The sequence below is a fragment of the Girardinichthys multiradiatus genome, chromosome 15, assembly GCF_021462225.1.
Source record: "Girardinichthys multiradiatus isolate DD_20200921_A chromosome 15, DD_fGirMul_XY1, whole genome shotgun sequence".
Classification (NCBI taxonomy): Eukaryota; Metazoa; Chordata; class Actinopteri; order Cyprinodontiformes; family Goodeidae; genus Girardinichthys; species Girardinichthys multiradiatus.
The window spans coordinates 12,668,429-12,684,333 of NC_061808.1; the positions used below are offsets into that span (position 1 = coordinate 12,668,429).

At 39.7% G+C, this 15,905-nt stretch overlaps 1 protein-coding gene across 1 annotated transcript in view; it reads left to right on the top strand.

Annotated features, from left to right (window-relative positions):
- The first annotated feature begins 366 nt into the window (after positions 1–366).
- lpgat1 (lysophosphatidylglycerol acyltransferase 1) overlaps positions 367–15,905 on the top strand; it is a 50,953-nt gene continuing 35,414 nt past the window's right edge. Inside the window, exons 1-2 of the mRNA XM_047388472.1 lie at positions 367–1,051; positions 5,247–5,499. Of these exons, the coding sequence (XP_047244428.1) occupies positions 5,262–5,499 (238 nt within the window). The 5' untranslated portion in view covers positions 367–1,051; positions 5,247–5,261. The remainder of the gene's footprint in view (positions 1,052–5,246; positions 5,500–15,905) is intronic.

The window sequence follows — 15,905 nt, forward strand, 5'->3', positions numbered from 1 at the left end:
AGTCAACTGGATTCCTGCATTGTTTCCTTTAGGCTAATGATCAATTGAATCTTAGTGCACTGAACTGGGTTGTAATAGAATACATTTGATTAAAATTAGTAACTTAGGATTCAGTTAGATTTTGGGGTGAACTATAAATAAACTCAGAAATTAATTGATTTGCTGTTAGCTATGGCCTTCTGCCACTCTTCCATGAAAGGCAGATTTATGGAGTGCACAAAGAGTAGTTGTCCTGTCTACAGAATCTCCCACCTGAGCTTTGGACCTCTGCAGCTCTACCAGAGTTACCTCGGGCCTCATGGCTGCTGCCGAGTTCAATGTCCTCCTTGATGCTGTTTTTGTTTTGTTTTGTATTACTTGCCTTTATTGAACAGCAAGTTGACCTCGGGACTCGAACCCAGGACAGCCGGGCGGAGGACCGGTGCGTCAGCTCCACCAACGGCGTCACCCGGCGCTCCCGATGCTCTTGTTTTGAAGGCGGACTAGACCTCTTTCCGGTTGTGTGCCGTCCTTCCTTTGTGTACATTGCCACCGTGTGTTTCGGGATCTGGAGGAAGATAACGGGTCCCCTCCAGCCTAGAAAAGGAAAAAAAAAAAAAAAAAAAACCGCTGCTCCCCCTGTTTGATGCGCACATGTACAGCTTGCGTTGCGGTTATCTCAGGAGGAGCGTAGAGCCCAGGCCCGCTTTTGCAGCCTCTCCGCCGGACTGTTTGCTGGGAGCTCAGTAGCTAGCTGAGTTGATGGTGATGGTGATGATGATGCATCTGAGGATTTATCCCGGTGTCTCTCTCTGAGATGAAACCAGCGACGTTCAACTGAAGCTGCTAACGGAGCCCGAGAAGACCTGGATGGCTAAATGGGGGGAGAAGTAGCTCTATCGCACAGGGTTTTCTTTAACATTTTTACCCTTTTAAACCTGAATCCAGATCAGATTTAACAGACGTAACATGCCGACTAGCAGAGATAGCCATTTTTTAGCTTAGCCGTACAGTTGATCTCGCTTCGATCAGACCACCGGCCGTCCTTGGATGCTTCAGTGACATTTATTGGGTGAGTAACATGAGCTAGCAGACTTTTACTACTAAACTACAGGGTGGGACCACTCTGGATGAGCCGCTGAGCTTTGAATCAGACAACTAGCGTCAAACCTAACGTTCGCTTTCACCTCCTAAAACAGCACACCAATAAAGGCCTTAGCGCTAAATCTGTTGTTTATTCCACATTAACGTCGAAGCTCACAGGTGGTCATTTCTGTTTAGCCGCATCGTTTCCCGTTATGCTAACTCATACTGTTGCTAGCTAGCAACTTATGAAGTAATGGACTTCGTCCCCCTTTCCCCGCTGAATGGTCCTTTTAAGGTCCTTGGCTTTGCCTTTTACACGGTTTTGGGTTGGCAGCTCGCTGGTGTCCAGGCACGAATGGCAGCCAACCATCGAAATGAATAAATCCCTTTTGAATAATAATCTACGTGTGTGTTGCATATAAATGCCTTGAAACAACCTTACCCCCAACCGGTTAGCGGAGTGAAAAAGATTCTGCAAACCTGGCAAAGATCCCCAGCTGTCTGAAACGTTTCAGGTAAATATTAGTGTTTATTTTCAGAGTCTGGTGGGTCAGTACTGGTTACATATGGTTCCACAATTATAGTGGTAGGTGTAGTATTTTGGGAACTTATAGACTCAACCCTTTTCCCCCTTTTTATGAATGCTATTGTTAACTTCAGACAAAGCTAACCTGAGTATATACAAAATCGTGCCGTTTTTTTCTTAAGGGGAACAAAGCTATTCTAACTAGCATCCCCCTGTGTAAAAGAAGAAAAAAAAAAAGTAATAATCCACTAAAGCTAACTGGCAAAGAGTTTTTTACATCACTGCGGAGGAATTCTGCCCCACTCTTCTTTGCAGAATTGTTTTAATTCAGCCACATTGTGGGGTTTTGTTCAGTGCTCTGTTTAAAATCACGCCAAATCATCTCTATTTGATTTTAAGTATGGACTTTGACTAGATCGCCCCAAAACCTTAATTTAGTGTTTTTTGAGCCAGTCAGTGATGGACTTGCTGCTGTGTTTTCGATCATTGTCCTGCAACCCAAGTGAGCTTGAGCTTTACATCACAAAGTGATGGCTGGACATTCTCCTTCAGGTGAAACACACAGTTGATCTTGTTTTGCCTGGGAACTGCTCCATAGATGCCATTTTTGCTCAGTCTGTTTCTTTTTGTTGAATCATGAAGGTTGGTTCTAACTGTAGCAAGCGAGGCCTGCTGTGCTTATATGGTGTTCTGCTTTTTGTGATTTTTTTGAAGGAGATATTGATGCGCTCCCGGGAGTAAGTTGCACCACTGTTCTATGTTTTCTCCAAATGTGGATAATAGCTTTCCCTGTGGTCCACTGGAGACTCGACCCTTACGAGTGGCATAACCCCTTCCAGACAGATAGATGACCTTTTTCTCTTCTGATCTTGAATTTCTTCAGTTTGACGTATGATGTGTTGGTTTTTCAAATCTTTTTGCCTACTTCATGTTGTCATCTAGGTTCTATTCTCCAAGCCTTGGATTGTCAAGAACAGGCAGCAATACTGATTCTAATTGTTCTTTGTCCAAGATTGTTAAAAAGTCTTCAAACATTTTGTTTTTTACTTCCCAAATGTGGAAATTGGTATCTTGAAAACACCTTCAAATTTCTTCATGCAGTGGTAAACAATATAAGATGACATTTTGATAAATTTGTATTCAAAAATAAAATGTATATGGTAGTCACTTCATTAGCACCAAGAAATGTCAAAGGGACAAAGATTGCTGTATTTAGTTTAAAAGGCGTATAAAAGACATGAAGAAAATAATCACAAAAAATACACAAAATGAAGAAATGTCTATGCTGTTTGAATCACCACGGACAAAGTTACGCAAAATTAAATTCTAAAATCAGCAAAAATAAATGTTGGGGGACCCAGCGTCACCAAAACGACACCTCAGACCTTCCTTTCGCTAAGTTCCACCTCGGTACATGGTAAGGTTCCCAAGAACCACCATCGAGACAGACGTTTTATAACAGTATTATGAAGGCACTTGGAATGGATTTGCATGTCAAAACTAGGGTTGCAGGAAATAAGGAAAACATAATTACGATGCTGTTGCTAAAGCTGAAGGTATACATCAAGTATAAGCACAGACATGGACATAGTGGCAAGTTTATTGAGCAAGTCAAAAATAGTATTTGGATGCATGGGAATTTAGATTGAATATCCTACCAAATATTGCCTCCAAGCAGTCTGTTGTGATTACCAGATTGCACACATTGATATGGCGATGATGATTGCGATTTGATATATTGTGCAGCTCCAGTCAAAACAAACCTAATCTGATAAATTTGTGAAAGAACTATAAATTGATACTAAGATCATGTGTGTTGGAAATGAAATCCGCTTCCGTGTTTAAAATGCTCCGGGAATAGATGTTTTTGTCCTTTTTAGTGTTCGGAATATTTTCTGCCAAAAGGTCATGTCCATTTGTGTAGAATATGATTCTTTCGGCGACAGAATAATTTGCCTTGAAACAGAAAGACATTCTGCCGTGAATGTAAACATACTCTTCCCAGAAACTATGTCCTCTGCAGGGATGTCCATCTGAACTCTGTTGTAGGACTGAAAACTATCTGTCTGAAAGCAGTAAAAAAGTTAAAGTTTGTCATTTTGTAATAATTTATTTACATTCGGATGTAGAAGGATTATCAGGAGAATCTTAGGAAGTCATAAACTGAAAGAGAAAGAAGCAAAAACTAAGTTCTGTCACAAATATGTTTTAAATTTTGTGACTGTGGTTATTAGAAAGCATAAGAGTTTCAGAGTGGAATAATGGCTTTTTGGAGGAACTGAAACGCAACCATGGCAAAGAACCACTATTTGTATTTTCTTTTTAAGCTAGAAATGTAGGAGACAAGTGGTTCATTCTTCAAAATGCCAACAAATAGCTCCCGGTGTTATGTTTGTCTTAGCAAGTTATTTTCATACATTTGAGCTGCTAATCTTTTCTGAACTTTTTGAAGTTTTCCCTCAAGGTCAGGAAATGTTATTTGGAAACACACATTGGGAATCTTCTTTATTTGTTTATGGATGTGACCCACATGTGACGTGTTGAATAAAATTATCCTCACAGAAGAGAGCTTAAGTTCGAAGAACTCTTCATTGGTTTCAAACAGACCACATATTATCACAAAGTTAATGCACGTTTTTATTGCTGTCTAGAAAATATCATACTCTACATCAAAGATGTATAAAAAGCCTCAAAATAAAGTCAAATTGTTTTTGCATAAGCAAAAAAAGTCAAATCTTAAATTTCAATGGATTTATTATAAAGTAATATCTAAGCTAATGCTTTGTGTAACCCCTGTTGGCAGTTAGACAGCCCTTTGCCCAGTTAAAGTCCCAGTTTAAATCACATCTACTGGTTGTTATGGAGCATGTTTGATCCCAACATGCTGCTCTTTGCTGTGGTTCTCCAACAACGACCTTTGAAAATTGTAGTTTTGCTTCTCTTACATCCTTTTCCAGCCTTGCTCGCCATATTTAAGTTTCCAATCATTGCTCTGATTGTAGACAGATCATACTTTAGGCTTGTTGTTATTTTCTTGTAGTCCTTTCCTGTCTTTTAAAGATCAACCTATCTCTGCGTCGCTTGAACGGCAAGTTCTCTTGTCTTTCCAGTTTTTAAGAGAGTATGTATACTGTAATGAAGCAGGAACGCACGTGTTGGTAAATAAACTCTTAGACACACTGGTCAGTATGACATTCAGTAGGGATTCAAAAATGGTTTGGTTACATTTTATTAGCTAATATTTCTATAAAATGGCATTTTTCTCTGTATTTCAATAAATGTACTCAAATTAAAGGTTAAATTGTTCTACAAGTGATCAGCATGACTGTTAGCTGCAATGAAAGATGGATTTATTTTAAAGTTTTTTACTTACCTTTATCAGAGGTGCAATAGTTGTGAAGGACGCTGTATTAAAATAGCTATGTGGTGATTTTCGGGATAGGCAGTGAGAAATTATACTGAAACATAATGAAGAGAGAAAAAATGACTAAAAAGCAGTCAAAGAAGGTGTTTGATTTAAAACTGACTTTAATGGTAAGAAGTACAAGTTTCTCACAACTGCTTATAAGAGCAGTGTGCACGCCTATGTGAGCAGGACACCTTTTATTGTAAATCTAACTAACGGAACCTCTAACTGCTCCCTGTTTGTCTGCAGACGGTGCGTTTCAGGATGGCACAGCTGTTGGACGGTGCCGGCAAACTGAGCTGGGTACTCCTCAAGTCTGTGCTCCGTTTCACCTTCATGTTCCTCAACAACTGTGTGGCCATCCCGTCCTACTGCTTGTACCTGCTGCTCCTCCAGCCGCTGAGAATATGCTACAGCTCCGCTTTCTGGCACATCGAAGGAGTTATGTTCAAATGGCTGCTGGCCATGGTGTCTTCGTGGGGCTGGATCTCAGGTTATACAGGTGAGGTGCTTCAACGTTACAGAGATGGATCCGCGTGCCGGTCTCCGTGGGGGGAGCAGCTTAGTCATCTGCTTGCTCAGAAAGCAGTTTGAGCTCTGTGTGCTTATGTTCAAGGTTTGTTGTCCTTAAAAATACAAACACATTGGTGTAAGTCACTTGAGACAGATGAAGAGCATTTAAAATATAATGCTGATTTATTTTCTTTTTGTCGGGTTCCTAATTGCCTAAATCCGTACATACATTTTGATTTGACATGTGCTCAGGTGGCTGAATTCCATGTTTTTGGTTCCTCCCGAATTGCTGGGTGACTATTTGAAGTGACCAGGCCAACAGCGGTGTTTGGTTGCACACAGCTGAGAGCAGAACGCTTACAAAATTGCTAAGAGGCAAACATGGAGAGCAACAAAGCTCGCTGATGAATAATTTAATGGGTTCAACATATAGGAAAGCAGTAGTGCATTGCTGATATTTTTATATACATGTGTGTTAAAGATCTTGTGACGGTTTGGCTGTTACATGTTAACATTGACTAACAGTTTAGATTATTAGATGCCGTCAAAAGTCCATAATCTGTGGTTAATGAGCTGCTCTTGACCCTCACAATGATATTGCAGCTGTAGTAACAGCATAAATATGCAGAACAAAGGTGCTGCAGCCAGGACTTCCACAGTTGTTTTCCTCCATTTCCCAGTCTGTGCTCTTTCCCGCCCCAGTCATTTCTGTCCAATGAGAGCAAGGATCGTCACACGCGTGGCTGTGTTTACAAGTTGTAGTTCACTTGCAAGAGGTACAATGTGAAGGCGAACCGCACCAAACAAGCGGACCAAAGGAGTTTCCTAGTGTGAAGCACCCTTCAAAGTGCGGCTTAAATAATGGCCTTTGAACCACTTTTCCATCTTTGTCATGAAGTTGATTAAAGACACAACAGTCCAGCCTTAAAGATGAAGAGCGATATCTAAACTCTGATTGTACATGTTAGTTTTATGAGCAGAAGGAAGGACATTAAATGCAACTATGATGGCGATTTAATGCATACAAGATAAAGTCACTCACGGTATATTTTTACAACACAAACACGTATAAAACGGTTGATGTTGCTTAGCAGCTCTGACTGCTTCCTTGTTTGCGTTGCTACCAAATTAACTCTATCCAGGACGGCTAGAAAAGCAAATATTTGGATTAGAATTTTGGAACAGACACAATATGTTAATCAGTAGATGAAGTTGCAGTAAATTGTATTGGCTCAGGTTCAAATTTCCCTTCTTTTACCCTGACCCTATAGACCCAAAGCATGTTTGAACATCACAGAGACAATAACATAGTGAAATCTTCAATGCAAGGCAACTTTTAACAGCTCTTCCTTGCTTTGACATATTTATATGCAGTTGGAGTCGAGTAGTAGTAGTAGTAACGTTTCGCAACTCCATGGATTGCGGTCAAAAAAAGTTGAAGTGAAATCATGTTATCACCTTGGCCGGAGTAGCAGAACAGTGGTGCCTTGTAAATATCGGATAACATAATCAGTGCTAAATGGGTTCTGTCATCTGTGTGCACTATGCTCTGAATGTTTAATGTCAGTCATTAAGCGAGGAGGTGAATGCACTCAAAGTCTTCAACTTTAACTTGAAACTCAACCAAGAGTTGCATCCTGTTTTCCTAACTGGAGGCAAAGTGGTGGGAGCAGGAGCGTGCACAGGGCTCTCACACTTATCCTCCTGTGAACAGGCTTTCGATGCCAGTCGGGGAGCGTAGCTCAGGTTTCAGTGAGTCGGATGCAAAATTGAAGTCGTTCATTCATGAGTAAAACAACTGAGCTTAATCGATTTGAAGATGCTCGTTTGACTGGAGGGGGACCCGACCTGAACCTGGGAAACGTTACGTCAAGCCCTCACTGGATTTTATTTTATTTTGCAAGCTAATGGCATTGTAATGTCACCTAGCAGATGCTCACATGTGATTATGAAGGCTTTATTTAATGAACAAAGAAACCCCGTCTAACTCCTTGGTTATGAACTTTCTTTAAAGAAGGAATTTTTTCAGAGAGATGCCTAAACCTGCTCTTATTGTGCCAAGTTAGTGTATTCCAGGTCAATCTAGTTTGTATTGTGTGTGTTTTAGAGACCCTATTGAGCAACGAGTTGAACTTTGACTCAGCCTGACCCCTGTTCTGAAAGGAGTTAGAAACGTTTTCACGCTATCTCCCCACACCGGAGTCAAACAGGTGCCGTGCAGCTAGCAGAAGAAGGATTTTGGTGTATTCTGAATGAGTGGGTGGTCTGTCAGACCCCTGAATGAAGATCAAGGCAATCACTAAGCAGGCATTGCAGACTTGTTTTCCAGTTAGGAGTTGCATGTCCCAGTCTTTGATCATACTGGTAATGGAGTTTAAATAGGAAAGAGTGTAACATGGATCTTGATCTCTTTGCATACATGAATTTTACCAGACCTTCTGATGTGTCTGCAGCCCACTCAGGCTCATCTATGGCCTCTCTTTATCCCTGCAGAGATTCTGGTAGAAATCAGACTAATTATTACTCATTTATTTAAAAAGATCAGTGATTCATTTTTTGGTTGATTCACAAATCATTTTTGCTGTTTTTATTTATGTAAATCACTGTTTGAGTAACAGTGCCCAGAATGTGTTTCATTTCAGGTTGTCACATGACAGGTTTTTACTTTTTCCTCTACAGGAGCGTAAATAAAAAGACTAGATTTTAAACAACTAATCGGAGGAAACAAAAGGATTAATATGACATGGATTTTTATCTTCCATGCTTTAACTGGTGTTTTATAACATTAAAGTTTGGAATTTAATGTTTTTTCCAAGTTTGGCAAAGTGCAGCAAAATAAAACGTAGCATGACTGGAGGAAACTCCGGCTCCTGGGTTGCACCTGGCCCTCCAAACTCTTTTTTTTTTTTGGCCTGTTACGCAATTATAAAATAATAATAAAATTCAGAGGTAACAGCTATTGTATGTCTGTGATAAAATTGACTCCTAGGCATATACCCTAGCCAGGATTGGGACCAGTGGACACAACGTTAGAATTACATGTGTCGGTCATGTTAAAAAAGAAGTTAACCTGCCTTTACTATTTTATGTTCAACAACGTAGCTTCAGTCAGAGCCTTCTTCAGAGCTGCTGCAAGCAGCCACTAGAGGAGATCCTTCTGCCCCACAGTGAAACCCATTTATAATAACTCTTTGATGAAACTTGGAGAATGAGTTACCGACATATCTAATTTACCTTTGGAGTTAATGAGGTAGTTTGAATTTAATTGAATCCTGGAAATTAGTTTTGGTGGTTGAAGCCTGACTTGCATCCTGGTTTTAAACCCAATTATCATCTGGGATTAATTGTTCTTCTGGCTTTTATGGAACAAGAATGGTCAGGCTTAATACTGCCTGGCAGCAGGAATTAAATCGCAGAATGACTCCTCCTTACTTTGCAGCGGCAACAGGCTGTGCTTTTTTATTTCTTAAGGCCTCCATACACCCACAAAGTGTTATCAGACACTTAGCTGATCGGTCCCAGTCACTGCGTAGGTTGGCATGGATCAAATCTGATGGACATTTCCCTGACAGTCCTGAATTATATTGATTTCCCCAGAAGCAGGTTGTTTTTGCTACTACATGGAAATTTATATACTGCAGATCTGATCAAATCCAGTGTCTTCATTGTGTATTCTCCTGAAATGTTTCAACTGTAGCCAATAGCTTTGTAAGCTTTATCCAGAGGCCAACGCACTGTGATAAATGTTTCATGTAGATTGCACATGAAAGCATGGTGTAGGCTGATTGTAAGCCATGTCTTCTAGTACAAGTGAAGGAGTGACCACTTTAGAATAATGGTGCTGCAGCTCATGCTTTGTTGAGAGGGCGATCGCACAAATGGGAATTAACATCTCTTTTGTTCTGAGGTCGTTTTGAAGGAGGGAGGCTTCAACGTAACGCCCTGATGTCCAGAAAGAGCGCGGGGCATTTATCAGGATGAGTAGAGCGTTATGTGGGAAGTCTATATTTCACCCGTGTGGTGTAATTGATACAACGCACACAGACCAAATGGATGGCACAAATTGTCTACATGCAAATTAATGATGGAAGGAAACTGAAGGATGTTCTTCAGCCGTGTTTGCTGCCTTGACTAGAAGTTATTAAGGTACAATGCTGTGAAAAGTATTTATCACCTTAAAGATTTGTTATGGTTTTGCTTTTTTTTGTCACATTTAAATGTTTGAGATCAACAAACTAATTTTAATATCCTACAACAATGACCTTAGTAAATACAAAAAGCAGGTATTTAAGGGGAAGAAAGCTTTCCAAAGCAACCTATGTGGGAAAGTTGTCGGCCCCCTAAACCTTAACCCAAAGCAATGTTGGCCCACTCTTCTCTGCAGAATTGTTTTAATTTAGCCACATTGGAGGGTTGTCGAACTTGAATGGCCTGTCAGATTTAACAGTGTCAAAGCAATATCAGCGTGTGCAGTTGCACAGGGTTGCCTGAACGCTATATTCAGTAGAATATTACATTGTTCTCCAACTGCTGCTTATGTCCAAACCGGATGACTTCCTTTCATGGCTGAGATGCTAAAATAGTGAATGGTGGGGAGGATATGTAATGGTGTCAAGAAAATGTGGGTTAATCATGATATTGCAACGGAATATCTTCCTGTGCAGCTCTACTGTGGATTTGAATGGGCCGCTCAACTTTTTATTTTCCTGAAGCCATTCACAAGTGGACTTCATAACCCAAGTTTGCTTGAGCTTAAGGTCACAAACTGATGTCCGGACCTTCTTCAGTATTTACTGTCTCTTATTGACTATTTACTCTTTCTTATTGTTGGATCATAAACACTGGTCTTGACTGAGACAGTTGGGTCCTGCAGTGTTTCAGATAATGTTCTTTTGTGATCTCCTGGATGTGTGAGTTGCCCAGTTTTAGGGTTTTGGGCCTGCCAAACCTACTCCAAAGCTGCCCCGTTCAGACTGAAAATTAAATCGGGGCATGATGTGTTGCTTTTTTTTTTTTTAAAGATCTTTAAGCCTACTTCATGTTGCCAAACCGGTTGAATTTAAGTGATTTCCTGATTCAACAGGTCATATGACTAAATTGTAAAGCACTTTACTCAAATGTTGTTGTTTTTGTGCTAAATAAATAAATTAACATTTGTATTTGTATTTGTTTGTATTAAGTCACCTTATCTTTGTCTGATATAATTGTTGTTTAATTATCAGGAACATTTAGGTGTGACATATAAGAGAAAATTCTGTAAGGAGGTCAATACTTTCCCTCGTTACTGAAAGTTTTTTAAAACAAACAATGTGCTCAGAAATCAGCAGAGCTAATTGTCTTGACATATCTGATAAACACTTTAAAAAACAACATATTAGTGTTGTTGGCAACCAGCGTTATGTTTAATTATTGTCACTCATCTGTTATAGTAATATTTAAAGATTTAAACTCTTTTACATGGATATGGTTTACATTGTTGTTATGTTTGCTAGAATTCCAATTTCTGGAAAGATATTGTAAGATGGAAGGCAGATATGGCTCCTTGGTCTGGATAAAATGTTTTAGCAGTTGTTTATTCTGAGTGTTTCTTGGGGAAATAAACAGATTTCAGTGTTTGTTTAGAAGGCCTTAGATGATGTTAATCCTGTTGGATGTAGTTTTTTTTTTTCCTCCTGTAATAAAATGTTGCCTTTGGAGATTGTAGCCTACTATTTTCCTTTGATTTAGTGCTAGACATTTTTTTTCTTGCTTTTTTTCCAGCTTGACCTTTTGGTATTTTGGTCAGTACTTGTTACACAGATTCCTATACTGTTGGCAGGATTCCTACACAGTCTGGAAAAGTCTGGAATTTGCTATTGTGTTCCAGGTCTGGATTAGTATGGAAATAAGTTATCTAAAGGATTAAATATTTATTTCTTAAGAATAAAGTTCTTCCTAATGTGATTTATGACACATTTACAACAATTCTAATTGAATTTGCCACATCTCAGCTCATCAGTTATGAAAAACCTCAGACAAGAGGTTAAATATGAGCCATCATATGACAAACACACATAGTAAGCTTTAATAGAAGAAGTGGGTCAGAGATATAAACACTTTATGTTCGGTGGCGCAGTTGGTAGCACTGTTGCCTTGCATCAAGAAGGTCCTGGGTTCGATTCCCAACCGGGGGTCTTTCTGCATGGAGTTTGCATGTTCTCCCCGTGCATGCGTGGGTTCTCACCGGGTACTCCGGCTTCCTCCCACAGTCCAAAGACATGCCTGTTAGGTTAATTGGTAACTCTAAATTGCCCTTAGGTGTATGAATGAGTGTGTGCATGGTTGTTTGTGTGTTGCCCTGCGATGGACTGGCGACTTGTCCAGGGTGTACCCTGCCTCTCGCCCATAGACTGCTGGAGATAGGCACCAGCTCCCCCGCGACCCACTATGGAATAAGTGGTAGAAAATGACTGACTGACTGACATCTCAGCTTTAATATTTGTCAAACCTATTGATTGGTTTGGATTTACCGAGCCATTGTTTTTTATATTTTGCTTGATTGTTCACTCTAGGATGTAGTTAAAAAAATCTGACTGTGGAAGAAAAACTAAAACAGATTTTATAAAGTTGTGCTGTTACTGAATGACAGAACCCACAGATAAACATTTATCATTTCTTTTGTCCTTTTTTTAGACTGGACCTGTGTGTGGTTTTAAAACCGTCTGGTTTAAGTGCCAAACAAGACTTTGAAACTGAATTTCTGAACAGAATGCAGGTATAAAATAATTTTTTGTAAATAATCTACATTTGGTAAATCCAGATTTGATCAATTCTAGATTTTAAAGTGTATTTAACTTGCAGAAGAAAAATAATAATGAGCACGTTTGCCTAACCGACTGGAACATAAGCCAACCTACACAAACTGCTGTTTCATGAATAAAATCTGATTTGGTAAATGTTTTTTTTTTTACTTAAAGGTCTGGAAAATCTTTTAAATTTGAGTCTTGAAAAGGATGGAATTATAGGTGGAAAACGTGTAGGAACCCTGTGATGTTAATTTGAAATACATGAAAACTGGTGCCAAAGTGAAACTGGTTCCAGGAGAGTTGTTCCCACAATGTAATAAACTCAGGAAAAAAACAATAGTTTCAATGAAAGTGACAAATGGTAATCAATTGGTTGAAGGAAAGCTGTAAAGAGTCCAGTTTGCCACAAGCCATGTTGGCCATCACAGCAGACAAGTGGAAGAAGGCGGTCTGGTCAGATTACACCTAAATTGAACTTTTTGGGCCAAATACCTCTTCACAGCAGTGCCCTACTTTGGTCCGCCAAACAGAAGCCCAATAAATGCACTGAAGTTTGTGGATGTAGAGCTACATGTATTTTAGCAAGGCAATGCATGTAACAGAATTTATAATGGCCTGTGACCTTTCCCACGAGCTATATTCTTTGCTGTTCTTGACCAAACATTCTGGTTTTTTGACCTGTCAACAAAGTTATCAGTTAGTTGTGTGCCAGAGTGACCTCACCAAAAAGAAATTGACAAATAGAAACTTTGATATGTTCAAATATTGTGCAAGATGTTCTCAAAAAATGCGACCTGAAGCTGCCGGAGGACGATAACAACTGGGCTGCTGTTCTCAGATACTGCTTTCAGCCTATCTGGACAGTTTATCTGTTGTTTGCAGGAAAGTGATGTCATATAATATCAGTACAATAATAAAACTGTGGACATTATGACTTGACAAAGAGCACTGTGCGTCTAAGAGTTATAGAGAAAAGTTTGGAAAGTACAGTATGATGCCTCCCTCCTCTGCTTAGGTTTATAGCAGTAATGACGAGAGGCGTCTGAGCCACTTTAGGCTTCAGTGGTTCTCAAACGTTTTCTGTTCGCACCCGCCTCAAAAATATAACTTTTAGTGAAGATAAAAACTATGACTATTCTTTAAAACTGATGAATATAACAATGTGGAATCAAATATTTTACAACAGTAAAAATAAAAAATATTTTGTTTGCAAAGAATGTCAATTTGTACGTAAGGATCACAGTATAACTCACTACAATGAGCCTTTTATCCACTGCATGAGAACAATAAGGTGTAATCTGAGTAAAGAACATAGAAAAGTGTAATTATTTGGCACAAAGTTACAAAGTCTCCTGAGTCATTGTTCTCCATTGTCTTTGTTCTGGTTGGACCTCACACGTTGCCTATTTTTCTTTTTTGCCCCGATAATATATTTCTCCATTTTACAGACAGAAGACCCTCTGCTCTAACCCATTATGATTCATTGTCTTTGCCTTTCAAGTCTGAAACACCTGCTACGTCAACCTTCTCACATTTTCTTAGAAATATCAGTTCAACGTGGAGGCAGAGGTAACACTCTAGAACTAAAGCAAAAGCGTTGGTTTATTAAAGCAGAATATTTGATTTGCCTGTTGTTTTAGATTTGCTATTCGAGGCCAAAATCTTATTTCGACACGTATGTTCTGGGCTGCCGTTTCCCTTCTGTAGGAATTGACACTTAGCTTCGTTGTAACTGTAAAAACTGGTGCTGCTGTACTCCACTGCATTAAAAACAAACAATAAGAGCTTTGAATTTTGGTTTATTCACAACTTTGCAGATCATTGGGTTTGATTAACTGTCAATGAAAATGAACTGTGTGAGGGTTTTTCTTTATGTGGAAGATAAGGAGATGTCAAGATGTGCTGCCAATTGTCACTGCGAGTGGAGATGGGTGTCAAGGTCAGTGGCACAACGTTTAGCTGACCACTGATGCCGGATTGGACACTCTCCCTGCAGCGTTGCTGTCATCCCGCCATGATAACAGTGTCATTTCTCAAAGACAATTTCCCTAATGTATTCTATCTGACAGATGACCCAATCTCCGCAATATCATTTATGCTCCATTCCTGCAGCCACGGCATGTAGGAAGGCATGCTCCATATGAAGTAACGTTTCCTTGAGGATACGCAAACCCCACGGACCGCAGCCCCATTGACAGACATGTTGTTTTTATTTATTTATTATGATACCTCTTGATACCTGTTTCCAGGAGTATTTGTGCATTTCATTTGGAGATTGGAGGTTAAACAAAGGTGAAACTTCTGCATGCCAAGAATGTGTCTCCAAATTAAGAGAAATTGCTTCCCTGAAGACACAAAACTCCACTTAGTGAAAAGCATACAACAAAATGACAAAAATGTTTCCAGGCTTAACATTTTCACTGAATCTTTATCTCCCTGCAGGCCACATTCAGTCCTGCTTTGCAAATTATGGTCTCACATATGTAACATTTGCATTGCACAGCACTAGAACCGGTCAGACCTGCCCTAATTCTTTGGATATCACCTGTACCAGCTGCAGCCGAATCGACTGGATCTTCTCACCTCCCTTGCCTCCTGCCTCTTAATATGCAAAGCTGTTCAGGTGTGTTTAATTTGCAATAGAAGCTACTGAAGTTCCCCAGCGGAGTTAGTGTGGTCACCACCTCAGCTTGAATAAGCTCCGTTTCCTCCTTTGTTACATCTCCCATATGTATCCTATCAATACTCTGACATGGGAGAATGGGTGGTGAACCCTGTCGTGTGCTCTGAATAGACACCTAATGGAGTAGATCAGGACAACAGAACATAATGGATCCACTCTTGTTAGTGTAGATTGTTACAGGGCTTTGAGAGGGATGAAAGGTAAAAACTACCACCTATATACTGTAGCAAGGAACAGTTCATTTGGCTCTGAACCCTCTGAAAAGACTATTAGACAAATACATAATAACATAGCATAATTTTTGATAGAATGACGGGCAGAACCGCTGTTTAATGTCTGAAGCCCTCAGAAAGAGCTGTGTATTTATATGGTAAGGGATTAAAAAAGGTCCTAAAAGAATGTGAAATCAGCCATTCCTCCTTACGCAAAATAGTCTGTAAGTAGAGGACATTTAAAACAGCCGGCATTATGCCCAGGTCGATGCATCCTGCCAAGGTAACCCCGAAAGCTGACCGCAAGATGCTAAAAGAAGTTTTTAAAAAAAACTAAAATGTCATTGTGGGACCTACACCAAGCCTTTGCTACTGTTAATGTGAAAATGTATGCCTGTTAAATAAGAAAGGGAGTGCATAAAGTTATATTTCATGGTAGGTGGAGAAGGAGTAAATCATTGCTCTCTAATAAAACGTGAAGGCCAGACTATAGTTTGCCATAAAGAACGTAGACAAACACCCAGACCCTCCATGTTATGCTCTTTGGACAGATAAGTCTAAAACTGAATTATTTGGACAGCTAAACATAGGAAATGTGTGGCATAAACCTCATAAAAACTGTGAAGCATGGACGTGGTAGTGTCATGGTTTGGGGATGCCCTGATGCAGCAGGACCTACTTGGCTCATAGAATCCACCATGATTCCTACCATGTA